At 41.3% G+C, this 19,813-nt stretch overlaps 1 protein-coding gene across 1 annotated transcript in view; it reads left to right on the forward strand.

Moving 5' to 3' along the window:
• The window catches only part of LOC146866521 (CIMIP2 protein GA14893-like), a 79,793-nt gene extending 70,627 nt beyond the window's left edge, over positions 1-9,166 (forward strand). The window contains exon 5 of the mRNA XM_085640865.1: positions 8,917-9,166. Coding sequence (XP_085496991.1) covers positions 8,917-9,017 — 101 coding nt within the window. The 3' untranslated portion in view covers positions 9,018-9,166. The remainder of the gene's footprint in view (positions 1-8,916) is intronic.
• The last annotated feature ends 10,647 nt before the right edge of the window (positions 9,167-19,813 follow it).

Raw genomic sequence — 19,813 nt, forward strand, 5'->3', positions numbered from 1 at the left:
CTTAGAGTGGTTATGTCATGCCCTGGGGAACTTAGAATGATGTTATCTGATCTTGAAACGTAGGTTTAGAGGCAGGAACTGAGGAAGGGGACAGGGATGGCAACAACATTGGCAAACACCTTTCCAGCCCAACCCTTTTGTCCAACCTTTTGCCTCTCAATTCGGAAGTTGGATGAATCCCTACTTAGGAAACCCACTACCGAACGTTCCTCACAATTGCCCTCACTTACAAAGACCATGTTTTTGGGAGGGGCCTACAACAGCAGCGAGGAAGAAGAAAATAAGTCAGATTGGAGGAGACAAACACAGGAAAGTCAACAAGGATCAAATCCAGAGAACAGAATCCGAGAACAAGCAACAGCACTCGTTAATATTCAATGTAACTGAGAAGATACTGACAGACACCCAGATTTCTGTCCAAAACAAAGGTTTTGGGTTTGTACCTACTCTGAAATTCAATAAATTTCGCCTGCAAGGCTAAATGGCAGAATGTATACGCAAAATTGGAATAGAGAAGAGGAGAGCGGTGAAGAAGAGTGTTGCCCCTGTTGTTTGGGGACTGCTGAGACTCTTGATCAGGTCTTATTTTTTTGCCCCCTTTACTCTCGATCTCGATTTAAATGGATAGTTCCCCTTTGTAGAAATATGGGAGTAAGGAGACATAAGGAGGCACGCAGAATAATGAAGACTGACACGACACGCATGATTGTTTTTTGTGTAGCAAAGTTTTTAATGGCCCTATGGATAAGGCGTGCCAAGTATTCTTCATCCGAAAGTGACAATGCAATGGTACCAATGATGTAAAATATAATTCACATTTTTTTTTTTTATTCCTTTTAAAACAAAAATTTTAAAATGAGATTGTAACATAGATAACTGTTTTTCTGTTTTCAGGAATATTTAAGAAGTTGGCTTTTATAACCAATGATGCACATTGTATAATTAGGTTGCTACTATGTGGACCAACTACCCTCTAGCATAAATACTATCACACCTTGATTAATTGATAACATTAAGATTGCAGACAGATCGTGACTGTTTATTTAGGGGTGACATATTTTATTTGTACTGTGTGTTTGTCATTGTCTTTTTTATGGTGTACTTTTATGATCCGCAGAGATCGAAATAAAGTCTTTGAACTGAACTGTACACGCAAAATGAAACTAAAAGTTACCTTTTCTAATAGGGAAGGACCCTCAGACGATGGAGACACTAATCTGAGAGTGAAGTCCACTTTTAAGCCCCCAAATTCCACAATACCAGTAGAAATTCAGACTTTTGAGCAAGACCTCTTTAAGGCAATCGAAAACATAGACACCTCCTCAATGACAACATGACTACATCCGAAATACAGGTCCTAACAGTTCTGACCAAGGATGAGAGTATTATAATAAAACCAGCAGACAAAGGCGGTGGAATAGTCTTATTGAAGAAAACAGATTACGACAAACAATGCAGGGACCTTCTCAGTGACACAAGACACTATAGAATCATCACAGAAGACCTGACAGACCAACTTAGGAGAACCATCAGCATCATGGTAGCAGAAGCTGAACTAAGGAGCTGGATATCTAAAAAAGAGGCAGAGTTCTTGTGCATAAAAGAACCGTGCTCACCATACTTTTTACTCCCTCTCGAAAATGCACAAGAACAGAGATCCCCCACCAGGTCGCCCGTTTGTCTCAGGTTTTATCTCCATTTTGGAGCAACTTTCACAGTTCACAGAGCATTTTCTCAGGCCAATAGTCCAAAAGACACCCACATATCTAAAATATACTGCAGATATTCTGAGGGTACTACATGATCTTCCTTTTGCCCCAGAGATGAATTAACTTATCGGACTTGACATTGAAAGCTTGTATACAAGCTTGCCACAAAGTACCACAGTAGAGACCATAGAGCAAATACTCTACAAAACAGAATGGCAATACAGAACTCCAAGACATTTTGTCTTCGAATGCTGTAGACTGGCATTAACTGAAAACTACTTTGAGTACGAAAGCACACTGCACCTCCAGGTCCACGGGACATCGATGGGCAGTACCTTTGCCCCAAGCCTGGCGGGACTGTACGTAAGTGATTTTGAGGCAAAGAATGTCCTAACAAACACCTATCCATACCAGCATAGGATAAAACTAAAGAAACATTATATTGATGATGTTTTAATTATCCGGGAAGGAGATACAACATCTGCACATGATTTTGTAGCCTGGCTGAATACATGCGGCAGGTTTTAAAGTTCACTAACCAGATAAGCAACACCACTCTTCACTTCCTAGACACCACCCTTTTTGAAGAGAATCATCAGATCGGCACCTGGACATATTACAAAACAACAGATAAGTACACCCTGTTACTATACAACAGTTTCCACCCTCGGTCTCTAAAAGGAAACCTGCCTTACAGCCAATACCTCCGCCTTAGACGTAACTGTACTAAGAAGACAGGTTTTCAAAGCCAAGTGGAGGTCTTAACTAAAAAACTAGAATCTAGAAACTATCCTTAACCGATCATAACAAAAAGTTATAAAAGGGCAAAGAAACAACATAGAGAGGGACTCCTGCAAAATAAAGAAAAACCTCAAGAACAGGAAACACTGACGTGTAACAGCCTTTAATGCAGTATCTAATCTTTTTAAAAACCTAGTACGTAAGAACTGGAGAATAGTAAACTCGGGCAGTTTGAATTGGCCTATACCACGCTTTGCCCATCAAAGACAAAAGAACCTTAGGGATCATCTAATTCACACCCAACCAAAGAAGAACGTTGTGAGGCAGGAAACAATTTCAACAATGCTAGGACTTCCTCCCATTCCAGGACACTATCCATGTGGCACCTGCTCAGTGTGCCTTCTAACAACAACTACAAAAGTACTACAGCTCACACCAAATTTCATATGGACTTTGAAGAGACACACACATTGTAAAACATCACACGCTATCTACATGATCACCTGCCCTTGCGGCTTAAGATATATAGGCATGACATGTAGAAAAGTCAAGATACGCATTTGTGAGCACAGAAGCAACATAAGTTGCAACAGAGCGACAACAAAAATGAGCAACCATTTCATCACCACAAAACACTCAACTGAGGATTTGAGGTGGGTGATTTTGGAAACCCTAGATTATATATACACAAATGCTGAAAGAAACTTACTATAAAAAGAACAGCGTAGGGTCTACCGTCTAGGCACTGCCCACAAAGTACTCAATGACAATATTTCTTGGGCATTATTAATTTGAAATGGGCGTCCATCTACATTACATACATTCCCGGGAATTTATAAGTGAATAGACAACAAGAGACTCGAAAAATGTATTTCTCTCCCAAGAAAACACTGTTTTACAACATTAAGAGCACATCGCATATATTAAGATTAGTGACACCTACATTCAACCACCATTTAATTTATGATCACTCTTTAAGATCAAAAGGTTCCATTACACCTTTAGAACCGGATGATTACACAGAAGTACAGTCTTAATGACTTTAAAACAGTACGAGTTAGTCACTAACACTGATATTTCAGGGGTACCAATGAGCATCAACCTCAGTTATTAGATCGGATAGTATCATTTTAAGTCCCCCGGGGGCATGACAAAACTGCTCTTAGTCCCCTAGGGACTGCTTTTTTTGTTTTTGATCTCAATAAATGAAATTTGCATTCAACTACCATTGAATTCATGATTATTCTATAAGATAAAAAGGTTCCATTACATCTGTAGAACCAAATGTTTAGAAAGAAGTGCAATCTTAATGACTTTCGAATAGTACAGGAGATGGTAATTTTCAAAGCAATACCTATGATTACATCTACCTAGACTCAAACTCCATATCATTTTGAAATACAGTGAGATCTACACAGCATAAGGTGTCCAAAATTTGGTTAGAGGAGGCTTTGATAATAGAGTCCCCCTAAATTAAGATCCATCCTAGTATGGAATACATGAGCAATTATTACATTTGCTTACTTAGACGAACAGCCCCAAAAGGTTTGAAGATGTTCGCATTTAATGGAGCAAAATACACATTTAGAGAAATCATTGGGTGCATGCATTGTTAGAAATATGGGACAACATCAGTACTAAATTCTAATACATAAGGCGTTGTTCTCCATGTCTTTTTGCCACTTTCTAGGACTGGACAAAGAGTCCCATATGACCAAAAAAGAAGAAAAAATTCAAAAGTTGGAGGGAAAGTGTTCCATTTGATTTGATTTATTTTGACTTCATGAAGGGATCCTATAAAACAATCTTTCAGTCCTGACGAAAGCCATCGACCCATAGGGCGCAATGTTGGCTGAAACATGTTAACCTGATTCTTCCAGAGATAGATGTGAGAGACACCTAATACCTATTTTTTGACACCTTACATTTTTTAATCACACCATTACCTTTGACCTTAACAAAATGTGTCCTTTCTAAAGGTAGGAGGTATTTTTAAATCTTTTTTCCTCACATGGTAGATACTATATAGTCTGAGATTCAAGAGACAATCTCTCCTGGTAGAGGAAAAGACCCAATGATGTAATGATCAGTGGCTAAGAATGCTAACGGGAGACATGTGTTTGACAGAACAACACTGTTGAGGGTCTTACAACACTTTTGTTGTTGCCCTCCCCACCCCCTGTTTCAACACAACTCTTCCACTCCTCTTGATTTCACATGTTCATTTAAGGGAAGTTGAGTGGAACTGCTCCCTCCCTCTTTTGATTCTTGAGATAAGACTGCATTTTGTCCTATTTCATGTACACGTTTGCCTAAAAAGTAGAGTATTTCAGTGCCACAAATGGACCATTTATTTCTCCTTTGAGACAGTTTTTTCCTTTTATTTTGCCTCACTGGCCACCCTCTTGCATTTCACAGCGGACGGCGGATCCCATCATTGCATGACCTCATAATGCCTGTGCATACTAGGGGCAACATAGATCACTTAAGTTCATTTCACCAAAACAGGACGCTGTATGAAAGTGGGTCACTATTAGACTTGTCAGCCTTAGGGTGGTATTCCCCCAAACCTTTTGCTCACTTAACTCCAATTTTTGCTGGATTTCGTTCTTGTTGGCCTTAGGACTCTCTGCAATTTACCACTGCTAACGAGTGCTGAAGTGTTTGTGCTCACTCCCTTAAACATGGTTGGATTGGCATATACCTATTTGGTATATTTAACTTACTTATAAATTCCCTTGTACCATATGCCCAGGGCCCGTAAATGAAATAAATGCTACGAGCGGGCCTGCAGCACTCATTGTGCCACCCACTTAAGTAGCCATCCAAAACATGTCCCAGGCCTGCCATTGAGCCTAAATACAGTGTTGCACTGCCATGTCACCCCGGCATTTAAGCTCTCTTGCCAAGCCTTAAATTGCCATTTTCTTTTACACATATCACCCCAAAGATAGGCCCTAGATAGCCCATAGTGCAGGGTGCTGTGTAACTAAAAGGGTGAACATGTACTTTTAATTTTAACATGTCCTGGTAATGAAAATCTCCCAAATCGTTTTTCACTACTGTGAGGCGTACCCCTCCCATAGAAAAACATTGGGGAATGCCTTATTACATTTATGAAGCTGTAATTCCTAATTGAGAGGAGTTGCTGTGGGGTCCTGTTTTTAGAGATGCAGTCCACTCCTTCTCACCCAGGCATATTAAAAAGAAGTAGCATTTGTGTAATCAAGGTTCTCCCTCTTGGCATCTCCAGCCTCTCATTCACTGCATCATGACATCTGATAGGCCACGATCGAATCCGGTAGTGGCCGTGATCTGTTGCTATGATGCTGCTAGAGTGAGAGCATTTGGAACTAATCTAAGGTCTTGTGTTACAGTATCGGCCAGGTTCGATGGCAAGTTTGCCAAAACACTGACTGACCAATTGTCAGTCTTGGGAAATGGGGAGCCCGTTTCAGTAACATCTACAGCTTTAGTAATTTCAATGTGGAATTAGCATGGCAGATATTAATATATACAATATTGAATAGCCCTAGAGTCCAGTGTTTCTTGACCAAGGGTTTTTACCACTCAGCTGCTTGTATAAACAAGCTGAGTTATGTGGGAAACAAGTTTTCTCCTCCTCTGTGGACCCCCAATACAATTTCCACAGAACCTTCAAGATACAATATTTTATGTTTCTCATATGGGGCTACGCACCTTGCCAAACGCCTTGCACATTGACCGGTATTACAGTTTTTCTTAAACGTTTGAATGCCTTCGAACCCTGCACCACATGGCCAGTATTTTGGTATCTTTTCTGGCAGCTCTCTGATTTCTCCCCAGCATTTTTTAACCTTGCGCTCACCTTTAAGTCTCTGATTAACCACACTTAACATGGCTGGCTGCTCTCCTTACTTGTTCACTGCTGCATTTTTCTGTCTGTCATCTTGAAGTTAGTATTCCGTTGAAACCTTACCGCTGTTGAGACATGCAGCTCACTGTTGCCCTTCGTTGTTTGGGGTGTCATACACAAAGCGAAATAAATGATTGAATAGGTCATCTGCGGAGTGAGGGAGTTGCTGATAGCCGCCTCCGCAGTTTCCACAACACTTTCTTTCTACTGTCTCATAAAGTAAACTGCGCAGGTTCAGGCAGGTTTTTGACAATTCAGTTTATACAGTGATGCACAAAAACAGTATTGAGTTGAAATTATGTCTTTGAGGATAACCATGTTCTTATCAGCATTAGTAGCAGCAATAATCTGTTCAATGGATAGGGCTGCTGGAACGCTTGACCTCACAATTAAGTTAATGTACTCCTTAGAGGTTTTGGATGTCGGGCTGTGAGAATGTAGCGATACTTGTGAAAAGTAATCAGCAGGGTTCTAATCTTTACCCGGTTTGTGTACAGTTGTATAGTTGCACTCATGCAGTCGTAATCCCCACCTCTCAATGTGAGCGGGCATCTTGGCTTTCGAGTTTCCAAAAATGGTGAGCAGCGCTTGGTGGCCTGTAATAATAGTGAAACGTTTTCTATTTAGAAACACATGAAAGTGTTTGCAGGCCCACACCACAGCAAGACTCTCCTTCTCCGGCAGAGTTTAGGTATGTATTGTGTCAGACAGGCTCTGACTAGCATAGGCCATAATGTGTCTCTGAGCATTCAGATGATCACTGTGAGGAGCTGTCAATCCTATGAGGGTTGTGACGTGCAAAGGACACATGGTGACAGTACATTGTCCCGGAAAGTCCATCTCACTGGATTCATCACACTTTAAGTACCTACCTCGACGTTCGTCAGCTCCTGTAATCATGAATGAGGTGATCCCGCCTAACAGTCCTGATCAAGCACAAGACCCTGTGCCATCGGTGCAAAATGAGAGTGTCTCAACCGTCTCATACCACTTGATCTGGCTAACTAGTGCGAGCGCCTCAACGACTTATTGAGGAAATGTAATGTGACTGTTTGTACTTTTTATTTAAGAAAGGGGGAGATAGTGTTATGCGACTGTCTGCTAGGACCCTTCCGATTCTGGGCAAACTCAACAGAGGAATTCCGTAACATGCTGGGAGGTGTTAAGGTGTGGTTATTAATGGTTATGATGTAAGGAGAGTGTGTGTGATCGTATGCTGAGGAATAAAGACATCTGGTACAGAGCTCTGCTTGTGGCATATTAATTTTGCTTGCTCCCTGGCTGGAGAGGATGCTACAGAGATTTTGTTCTTTATTTGTGTATATATTTCTGCCTCCATCTTATTTATGTTAATTCAGCTGAGTCCTGTCATAGCCCTGTTGCTTGTTGTCATTTGCAAAGCATTTTATTAAGTAAAGTCTGTGGCAACTGATTTGCAGCTTATTCTTTAGTTACAAATTTTTTTGTTTAGTAGAGCTTGTAATGTTTGATGACATCTCACACATGACTCGGCAGAGCAAGTCTCGGTTTAGACAGCTCTTTTTGGACATCAAATGCTCAACTAACACTGCACCTTGACTTATAAAAGATCACATTGCCTTTTCCACAGAACTCCCCCATTTAAAGGAAGCTTGCATTCCCAATATAAGTACTACCAAGCCTTTGACTTTAGTTACAATCCTGTTTGAACAGCCTTTCATCTACTGCATGGACAGCTTTTCTTGTGATATCTTCGTTGAGCCCCTCAACATGTCTAGTAATCTCAGATGTAGCTTACCTACGCTGCAGTCCTGATGATCACATGTAGATTTCTCCAACAGAGTCCAAACGTTGACTGTACACAAGTGACCTAAGCATTTTAGGATCATTTTACAGATCTGTTTGTTACTTATGACAAACATCTGTTGTTTGGACTGTTGGACTGTTGGCCCCAGACCTATCTCACCACTTGCTGTACACATTGGAGATCAATTGTTTGCTTTCTAAATTATTTGTGGTTGAATATTGCACATGCATGTGCTTGCACTGTGCTGTCCGCATCTCGATAGCACCTAATACCATTGTACATTATAAGTCATTGGTTGACAAAGCATATGTAATTCGATACCTGGTCCCCATCGTAATGCCTAATTCTTTTCTGGTTTGTCTCTCAAGTCCTGGTTTGAACTCAAACACACTGAGTGACAGTAGATTTTGTAATCCCAATGGAGCTGGAAACTCCTGTTACAGGCTTAATGGAAATACCAAGTCCCTTGTAATGTGAGCGATCGAACAGTAAATCAGTAGACATCGATATAGGCCTGAATTTAATCCTTGAGATTACTAGTGAGAGGGTAGGTGGCTCAATCTCTTTGTTTTGGTACCACTCCAAAATCCTGCTGAAACCATCTCCTTGTGCTTGATATTTACCTGTCTACATTTCTATATCTTTTCTGACAGATCATATCAACCGGATTTTAAATCTACCCCTAATTTAATATGTCATAGATCATTTTGTCATTGGATTTAGCAAATATGTAAGCAATTGATAGCCATATGGTTAAGTAACTGATATAATTTTCTTCCTCACAGGTCAAAGCTTTGTGTACGGGAAGACGTGGGGCGTGAGTACTGTGAATATTGGACCTGCTCAGCACAGGAAGAAGCCATTTGAATTCACGTCACTCTTCTAAGATTCTAAGAACATTCAGAGGACAGCCTTCACTCTGAAGACATCAGGAGAATGTTATCACAAACATGCCAAAGCAAAGTTTTGATGGCTGACACAAAACATGCAATTTCTGTGTTCCATAATATCATAAAATCATAAGTGTTCTTTTCAGTGAATTTCTATGGTTTTTTAATTCTATTTCCTAACTATAACTTCCTTGTAACCTTAGGTTTATTCAGTGAATTTCTACGTTTTTTAAAAATGTTTCCTCACTATAACGTCTCTGTAACCTTTGGTTTTTGTAAGTAAATTTCTAAGGTTTTTACATTTTATTTCCTGACTGTAACCTTTAAGAGTAAGTGTGTGTGTGAGCGCATGAGTACTCAGGTGGTGTGTGAGAGAGTACGTGAGTATCTCACTGGGTGTGTGAGTGGTTACGTGAGTGAATGTCTTTGTGACTGTGAGTGTCTGAGTGGGTACATGAGTGCCTGAGTGAGTGTCTAAGTGGGCCTTGAGTAGGTGTAAAAGTGTCTAAGTGGTTTAGTGAGTGCTTCCATTAGTGTGTGAGTCACTCTCTGAGGGAGTGCAGGAGTGTCTGAGTGGGTCTGTGAGTGAATGTGCGAGTCTCTGAGTGGGACTGTGAGTGGGTGCAATAGTTGCTGAGTGGATCTGTGAGTATGTGACTGAGTGGGTCTGTGAATGGATGTATGAGTGTCTCAGTGGGTCTGTGAGTGAGTGCATAAGACTCTTAGTGGGTCTGTGAGTGTGTGCGTCAGTGTCTGAGTGGGTCTGTTAGAGGGTGCCTGAGTTGCTCAGTGGGCTGTGCGGTCCCCCCTCCCCGGGCTGATTCTGTCCCCGGGAACCCCATTCCTCGGGGCTCGGCCTTAAACAAAGGGGGCAGGGTTCATCCCCTAGGACCAGGCCATAAAATGTATATTTCCTTAATGAGGGAGGGGAGCCATGCAGCCCCATCCTGGCCGATTTTAGCCCCGGGGACCCCATCCCCTGGGGTGTGGCTACAAACAAATGGGGGAGGGAGGCTGCGCGGCCCCCCTCCATGGGATGATTTCAGCCCCAGGGACCCCATCACTCAGGGCCTGGCCATGCTTCCTGGGTGCCCTGGGCACCCAGTGTGCAGCATGGGAACCGCAGGGGGAGCCACAAGCCCCCGCACTCCAAGCCAGTTCCCAGCCTCTTGCGGGAGTCGGCATTGCTGCTGCATGGAGGGAGCTGCTGTAAAGGCAGCTCCCTCCGTGCAGGAGCAATATTTTAATTTCTGTCCTGTAGTATAGTTCCTATAGTACCCTTCATGCAGGACCTGCACTGTTTACGGATAACATATACTGTGGGTCTGGTGGCAGACTGACTCTGTACACCCCGCCGAATATATTAGCCTATGTCTTGCATTAGCTAGCTCGCAGTGCCACTAGAATCTCCTATTATCAGAGAGATTTGTTTTTAGCAACCTCAGAACACAACAAACCCTGATTCCCCAGACTCGTGGAAACAATATACTACTTTTCACCCAGTTGCTCGTGCTTGCTTGTTTTGCTCTCAGAGGGACACACAGAAGAAACAGTTGAGCGTGTTTACAATAGGAATTTATTGTACCGTTGTTCTTCTCATGTAAAATAAATGCGCTGCTACAACTGTGACAGTTGCAGAGATATAGAACCAGCAGTACAGTGAATAAAAAGGAATAGTATTGTCTACCATTTTGCAATAGTCATGAACACATACAAGAATATAAAATGCATTTATAAAATAAAGTGCATACTCCTAAGATGCCTGTCTAGATGTACCTAAGTTTACCTAGCATGTGAGTAGATGCGAAAGGGCCTAAGCCTAACAGCCTAAATGTCTAAGAGCCAAGAATACCGCTAGGATTTAGTCGAACCCCCATACCTGAATAGTGAGAATGTGTGACTTCGTCCTGGACTTGAGTTGGACACCCCGAATGGGATAGTCAGACCACTGTCAGCTGGAGCGATTGCATGTTGGCGCCATAGCGTCTCTGGCCAGTGTGTCGGCCTTGAAGTCTCGGTTCCCTCCTGCCTACTGATAGCAAGAGGTGCTGTATTTATCCAGTCCATGTGCGTGTGTTATCCATTGTTCAGTTTATAAGGCTCGTTCATATGAAATGACGGGGAGATGATGTAGGGAAAGTGTATGATGTTCCCTGGACCTATATTAGGGTACCAATATGAAATAAAAAAAAGTCCCTGCCCCCAAGTCTGAGGGCAGGGAAAGAGATAAACCTCTAACTTTGACAGTTTTAGCCTGCTGGAACTGGAGTGTTTGCTTATGCATGGTGGGAGCTGTCAAAGCTCACGCCAAGGAAAAGCAAACAGCTTTTGCCCAGGGGTGGGCACCCCAGTATATAGCGAGCCGGCCCTGGGGAAGTGGCGGTCCCCCTTCTTTCTTGTTGATGGGCCACCCTGGGTAGGTGGAGATCCCAGGCATCTGAGGGGGTCCGCCAGGCCCCCCAATGGCGTTTTTGTAAGCCCAGAGAGGTGGTGGTCCCTTGATAAGGGGTATACTTGACCCCTTATCAATGTTTGTTTATCCCCGGGGAGGTAGTGGTCCCCGGGGCTTAGAAAGCCTCAGGAGGGGGCCCTATGAGCCCTCTCCTTTTCTTACAAATAAAGCCCTGGGAAGGTGGTGTTCCCTGGGGCTCCAAGAGCCTAAGGAGGGAGGCCCAGTGCGCCCGCATCCTTTTTGTTAAAAAATGCCCTCCCGGGGGCTCTATTCAAGACAAATGCGGGAACCTGCGCTTGTGTTTTTTAAATTTGTTTAATTTTTTTTGCTGCAAATGCATAGCAATTCTTTTTCTTCATGCGTTTTTGCACTGTCAGGGTCCTTCTGGGACTCCAAGACAAAGGCATGGGGGTCAGGGTATTCCTACCCTTCCCCCTTCTTTTTTTCAGTTTTTTTTGTGGGACTCGGCTGAAGCAGAGTCCCAAAATAGATGCCAATACTTCCTGGTTGAAGTGTTGGCAGCCAATCCGAGCTCCGCATTTCCCTGCATGAGCTTGTTATTATTCTTGAATTGGCTGCGATCGCACATAAACAAATTTGGATTTCCCTACATATGTGAACAACTACTGAACGGATTTTCACCGGATAGCAGAAAACATGATCTGCAAACCAAAATTTACCTTCCTGCCAAATTTTTATGTAATTCCGTCCAGCCATTCGGGCTACAGCCGTGTCTAAAACTCCTATGGGAAATAGCATCGGAAGTCCATTTTTCTTACCCCCCTCCTTTTCGGCTCCCATGTGATGACTCACCCTGATACTTTCCATGCACAAAACTCACTATGACACTTTTTTGTGAAAATTTAGTGAATATTCATCAAACGAGTCAAAAAACACTTTTTCTATGTAAACATAGTCTTCACTATAACTACCTACTGGCGACCACCAATAGGTTATATATATATGTGATCAAGGCCTCTGGAAGGCTGAAACGCGTCATGCAGGCATTGCTGTGAACGAAATAAAATAACTACTCACTTGCAATCTGGGTCGGTTCTCGTCTGTTCCTGTTTTCCTTAAGGATTGTGGGTGTTCAGGAGCTCTTCAGGCGAAATCCCCGTCATATATATATATATATATATATATATATATATATATATATATATATATATATATCAAGTTCCACAATTACCCAAAGGTGCAGGGTGCACTCCCTGTCAGCACGTTCAATTTTAGGCAAGAAGCAGACAACACCCAGCGTCCGCAGAGCCTGACGCGTTTCGGGACTCCTCCCTTCTTCTTGAGGCTACTCTGCAAACTGAACGACTGCCAGCCACAAGACTCCAGTATTTCTCCCAATGATTTTATTCCAACAATCAAACTCAGGTGAGTGAATAAACCAATTGCATTCTGGGACCGGTAGTCTTACATATAGTACCCCAGTGGGTTTGGTAGCAGGCATCCAGTCAATAAAATAAAACAAATCACAGGTGTATCTGCCGAATTCTTTCCTGTTCAAGTTTATGCCGTTTGGTCCGCTTCGCCGATTTCCAGACCAGCAGCGGAACCGCATGTTTTGCGGCGGTGCAACCCCCCGGCCGGGTCGGCCGGAATAAATCAAGTTCCACAATTAGCCAAAGGTGCAGGGTGCACTCCCTGTCAGCACGTTCAATTTTAGGCAAGAAGCAGACAACACCCAGCGTCCGCAGAGCCTGGCGCGTTTCGGGACTCCTCCCTTCTTCTTGAGGCTACTCTGCAAACTGAACGACTGCCAGCCACAAGACTCCAGTATTTCTCCCAATGATTTTATTCCAACAATCAAACTCAGGTGAGTGAATAAACCAATTGCATTCTGGGACCGGTAGTCTTACATATAGTACCCCAGTGGGTTTGGTAGCAGGCATCCAGTCAATAAAATAAAACAAATCACAGGTGTATCTAAAATTACCTAAAATTGAACGTGCTGACAGGGAGTGCACCCTGCACCTTTGGGTAATTGTGGAACTTGATATATATATATATATATATACTTTGACGCATATTGAATATTAGTTGCGACATACCATTGCATATCAGATTTTTGGGTTGAACTGTGCAGTCATAATGATGTGGTTTTAATTTAAAACTTTACCAATCATGTAGGATGGCATTCTGTTGGTTAGATTGAACAAAAATGCATATATCAAATAGACAGTTGAATAACGTTTATCTGAATGTCTATGTATCATATTCATATTTATCATGAGATTGAAATGCACTGTCTCTTGTGCCATTTGAATTTCAAACTTTATTGAATGCAGTCCACTTTGAAAATAGGCGCTACTAATTTCATTCAATGATGAAGTCAAATTGTGATTGTTTTTTGAAAAATATTTATATATATTTACTCACGTTTTGTGAATTTATATTGCTTTATTTACAAATGCAATGGTAACAAAAGTATTTTGTTCATGTCTATGAACATTGATGTCTATTTCTATAGGAATTTGCTGTATAGGAAGTTACTCGAAAAAGGCTACACACCGAAATGTGTCGTCCTTGATCTTGGTGCACAATAAAATATTTGTGCAGCCTCCTGGTGTGCCGCTCCTTGTTATCCACATTTGGAGAATTGCCGAGGATTCCATGTTCATAATTAATGGCTGCTGTCGCTGTTTGTACGCACCGACACCGCAGGCTGGGAACTGCCGAGCAGAGCGACTTGGTGGATATCTATCTATCTATCTATCTATCTATCTATCTATCTATCTATATCTATTCAGTGAAAAAACCATAGGTTTCACACACGTTATAGTTAGGAATTAGCATTTAAAAAACCTTAGAAATTCAGTGAAAAAAACCATAGGTTTCACACATGTTATAGTTAACTGGACATTTTACTCGTAAAAAACCATTGAAATTGCCCCGTTATAGTTAGTTCAGCTAACTATAACTCGCGCGCCCGCAATGCACTGCTGATGACGTCACATATTACATCACTCATGACATGGTCAGTGACATCACTCATGACATCACTGATGACATCTCAAATGACATCACTGATGACATCACTGATGACATCATCCAGTGAATGTGTGTTTTTCTGAAAATTAAATATGTTTTATATATGTATATCTCAAGGTCGATGGAAGAATAAATGGGTATATAAGTGTCTAAATGGATGAATTGTTTTTGAAAAATTGATTGTATTACTGACTGATTAAGTGTATCTTAGTGAATACATGGCTTAGTGAGTAATGTTTAAATATGTAAATATCTGTATCAGTCTCTCACTTTGTGTATAAGTGGCTGCATGGGTTGGTGTGTAGCTACATGAGTGTCTAAATAGGTTATTAGTTGTTTTTTTGAGTATCAGTATGAGTGTGAGTGTCTGGTTCGGTGAGGGGTATTACGTAGTGCATGGGTGCATGAATGAGTGACTCATTGTTTGTATGTGTTGAAGACAGCATGTGTGCAGGACTGTATGGGTGGATGAGTGTATGTATGGGTGTGTTAGTGAGTGAATGACTGTCTCAATAGTGTCTTTATGTGTAACGACATATGTTTTAAACTAGTATATGTGACTATTGGTGTATATATGTGAGTATATGTGAGAGTGAGAGATTGAAAGAGTTCCTGTATGAATAAGTATGTGTTTCTACAAGTGATTGTTTAAAAGACTAAGTATATGTAAGTTTCCGTAGAAGTAAGTGTGGTGGTGTGTGTATAACTGTATATGCAAGTAAATGTATGTTTGATTCTTTATTAGCATGACTAACTATGTGTGTGAGTACCTCTATGGATGAGTGGCATTGTGTAACAGGATGTATACGTGTATGAGTACATATGATGAGTGAGTACATGTATGAGTGACTGTATAGGACTGTTGGTGAATGAGTGGATGTGTATTTGGATCTTAGAATTACTGTATAGGTTGTTGTAACTGGTATTGGTATGTCCATTGTTTTTAAAATTTTAATTTCTATTTTTGATTGTGTGTATCAAAGGTTATATTAGGGGAAGAGGAGGTCTGCCACTCTATCACAAGGATGATGTCATCAGTGATGTCATCAGTGATGTCATTTGAGATGTCATCAGTGATGTCATGAGTGATGTCACTGACCATGTCATGAGTGATGTAATATGTGACGTCATCAGCAGTGCATTGCGGGCGCGCGAGTTATAGTTAGCTGAACTAACTATAACGGGGCAATTTCAATGGTTTTTTACGAGTAAAATGTCCAGTTAACTATAACATGTGTGAAACCTATGGTTTTTTTCACTGAATTTCTAAGGTTTTTTAAATGCTAATTCCTAACTATAACGTGTGTGAAACCTATGGTTTTTTCACTGAATTTCTAAGGTTTTTTAAATGCTAAGTCCTAACTATAACGTGTGTGAAACCCATGGTTTTTTCAGTGAATTTGCAAGGTTTTTTAAATGCTAATTTTGTTTTTTTTCTTCTATTTTTTTAAACATATTTTTATTTTAATTTTCTATCCTTTTTTAAAGACTATGGTTAAATTTTTAAAATTCTATAATATGTTTTTTTTAATATATTTTATAAAATAAACATGTAAAATTTATTAGCAATACATTTTTTCCTTTTTTTAAAAATTTTTTTTAGTACGCGTACCGTAAGCTTACGGTAAGCGTACGGTTTACGCAACGTCCGCAATTTATCTACGCTGTTTGCGTAGAGTTACGCAATTTGCGTAGCCGCGTGTCCTCCGCGTGGGACGCGTACGCGTGTACGCTACACGCGCACGTTACGCGGAAGTGTCGGGTAGTGACTGTTATGCGCATCACTTTTACAGACTGACACATTATGAAACCACTTTTTTCGATTTTCTTAAATGCACATGTCCAAACTTCTTTTTCAGACCACCTCCATGTGTAACCTGGGTGGCTGCCTACACTCCAGCAAGGGCAACCAGCCTTAGTGATGCTGAATGTATTTGCATTACAGACTGAAACCTGAAAACCCCACTCGCTTGTAAATACTGTGCATGATTATACATGGCAAGCACATGGGTGTGTGCTAAGAGTCTGCTTCTTCCCCCAAAAAATCGCTCCCCCTTTCCATCTAATGCAACTGTGAAATCACCAGAGCAATACGCAATAAATCTCTGCCTATAATTCCTCTCTGCACACAGAGTCATGTTTTCACATTAGTCCCAAAACGAAATTTCTTTGCCAATTTGAAAGCACACTTACTGCTCTTTTTTTTGGGGGCAAGTGAAAATCACTTTTACAGACTGTCACATTATGAAACCACTTTTTTCGATTTTCTTAAATGCACATGTCCAAACTTCTTTTTCAGACCACCTCCATGTGTAACCTGGGTGGCTGCCTACACTCCAGCAAGGGCAACCAGCCTTAGTGATGCTGAATGTATTTGCATTACAGACTGAAACCTGAAAACCCCACTCGCTTGTAAATACTGTGCATGATTATACATGGCAAGCACATGGGTGTGTGCTAAGAGTCTGCTTCTTCCCCCAAAAAATCGCTCCCCCTTTCCATCTAATGCAACTGTGAAATCACCAGAGCAATACGCAATAAATCTCTGCCTATAATTCCTCTCTGCACACAGAGTCATGTTTTCACATTAGTCCCAAAACGAAATTTCTTTGCCAATTTGAAAGCACACTTACTGCTCTTTTTTTTTTGGGCAAGTGAAAATCACTTTTACAGACTGACACATTATGAAACCACTTTTTTCGATTTTCTTAAATGCACATGTCCAAACTTCTTTTTCAGACCACCTCCATGTGTAACCTGGGTGGCTGCCTACACTCCAGCAAGGGCAACCAGCCTTAGTGATGCTGAATGTATTTGCATTACTGAGTCCAACCTCAAACCCTTAAACTATTCTTTTTTTTCCAGTACACCTTAATTTATTGTGAAAACATACTCCATATTATTTTACATGTTCCTCACATTTAAATTTCTCCCAAAACAGAAAATGATAAACGCAACTACAACAAAAAGAATTTCCATTTCTATTATTCATTTCTTAAGTTACCACATACATCCCCTCTCAAACTCTAAACTCACCTTTAAAATTAGTTAGTTGTGAAAGAAATGTGACACTCAAACAGCAGATTATCAGAGCCAGGATCTCTGTTGTGTTCACCTCTCTCCTCTCAGCAGAACCAGATAATGGCAAACTTTCCCTCTATTTTTCCACACATATACATGTAAGTTTCAAATCTCAGTGCTTCCCCCTTTTTTTCAAATGTAATCACACATTTCTATTGGTTGAAAACCAACCCTTTTCCAAAAGTACCCTGCCCCCAACTTGACTTCTGCCTAGTACCCTTCCCCCAACTTGACTTCTGCCTGCTACCATAGCAACAGCTCATGGAACACTGCTGTGTGGAGTTAGGTCAGAAGTTCGCCACACAATGTTTCAATTCCACAGAGCAAGAGTGCTTGACTTTTCAAACCTAACAGCAAATCCATAGTACTGTTCTTTAGTAACACATTTTTTTGTACCAATACAAAACATGCTTCTATTAGTTTACACATACAGCCTAGTTTTTATTCTAGAATGGTATGAAACAGCCAATCAGTTCTTTTTGTTTTGAAAAAAATATGTATGCCTCCATTTCCAAACTGTCTTTCTTTTCATATTGCCATTCTACTGAAAGACACCTCCTGAGTGCATCCAGTTCTCCTTTGAAGATGTTCACAGTGTGGATTGTAGGGCACAGCTATGTCTTCTGGAGTGAAAAGTTTGCAGAGAAAACAGATATGGTGAGAGACCTTGCTTTGCCAAATGTAGACATTAAATGGATTGGTCAGAGAGGGTTAAAGTGGCACCAATTGATGCCATTGGTGAAATCCTTCATGCAAATCCAACACCCTGACCTCATAATAGTGCACTGTGGTGGCAATGACCTAGGCACTTTGACTGGGGTAGGTCTGGAAATGCTTATGAAGGACACCTTTGCACAACTGTTTTCACTTTTCCCTAAAACTGCCTTTGTGTTTTCCAACATATGCCAAAGGCAAAAATGGAACTGGTCCAATCATTTCTGTCCGCAGATTGACAAAGCAAGAAAGCACGTCAACAAATCTGTTTCTGCTTTCCTCCGTGACTATGGTATGGGTGCCATTTACCACAACAACTTGCGTTTTGACATGCAAGACATTTATAGAGGAGATGGTGTGCACTTCAATGATAAAGGGAACAGAGTCTTCCTCTTGAACCTTAGACTCTGCATCGGTACTTACTTGTAGGTACCACTAAAAAATCATTTCATAAACACAACGGCTCTTTTTAGAGCCCCCTAATATCTAAACACTTAAATCTGAATTTCATTTATTTTTTTATTTTTTTTCTACCGTACGCTTACCGTAAGCTTACCGTACGCGTACCCCGTGATTTTTTTAAAAAATCAATAAATGTTTTCTTTGTACTTTACAGTCCTTCTTTGACCCCCTCACCAATGTAAGGGGGTCTGTAACTCTCCTCATTGCCCCCTTTTCTTGTTTTCACTTTTTTTTCTGAGTGAAACACACAAAATGGCGGCCGCCGCTTCCTGGTTTCGGCCGATTCGAATGTTTACTAAGATCTAACAGCCAATCAGAATCGCGCTCGCGCACGCCACCGTACGCTTACGGTAAGCGTACGGTAAGCGTACCGTAAGCGGGCTCAGATATATATATTGATTTAAAGGCTATTTTCTCAGAATCTACTGAACAGATTTACACCAAACCTACAAAAGGCACTTCCTTGACATAGGGACTACCTCTCTGCCAAATTTCTAGTAATTCTGTTCAGCCGTTCGGGCTGTAGCTCGTTCTAAAGGTCCTATGGAAAAATGCATGGGAAAAACGCGTTTTGGGACCCCCCTTTTATCTCAGCCCCCGCTTGACGTATCCCCCCGAGACTTTCAGGGTAGGAGCGGAGCGTAGCGCCCCACCTATTTTGAGAAATTCGCGAGGATTCATCGACCGGCGCCAAAGTTATTCAAAATAGAATGTTGCGGATTTCCTATGGAAAAGGGGTCCTAACTATAACTACCTACTGGCGACCGCCAGTAGGTAATATATATATATATATATATATATATATTACCTACTGGCGGTCACAAGTAGGTAGTTATAGTTAGGACCTATTATCCATAGGAAATCCGCAACATTCTATTTAGAATAACTTTGGCGCCGGTTGACGAATATTCGCGAAATTTTCAAAACTCGTGCCCCGCTCCGGTCCACTCCTATCCTGAAAAACGTGTTTTCCCCATGCAATTTTCCATAGGGACCTTTAGTCTCAGCTACAGCCCGAACTGCTGAACGGAATTACACCAAATTTGGCAGAAAGGTAGACCTTGGTTCAGAGTCATGCCT

The sequence above is a fragment of the Triturus cristatus genome, chromosome 2_1 (genome assembly GCF_964204655.1).
Source record: "Triturus cristatus chromosome 2_1, aTriCri1.1, whole genome shotgun sequence".
NCBI lineage: Eukaryota > Metazoa > Chordata > Amphibia > Caudata > Salamandridae > Triturus > Triturus cristatus.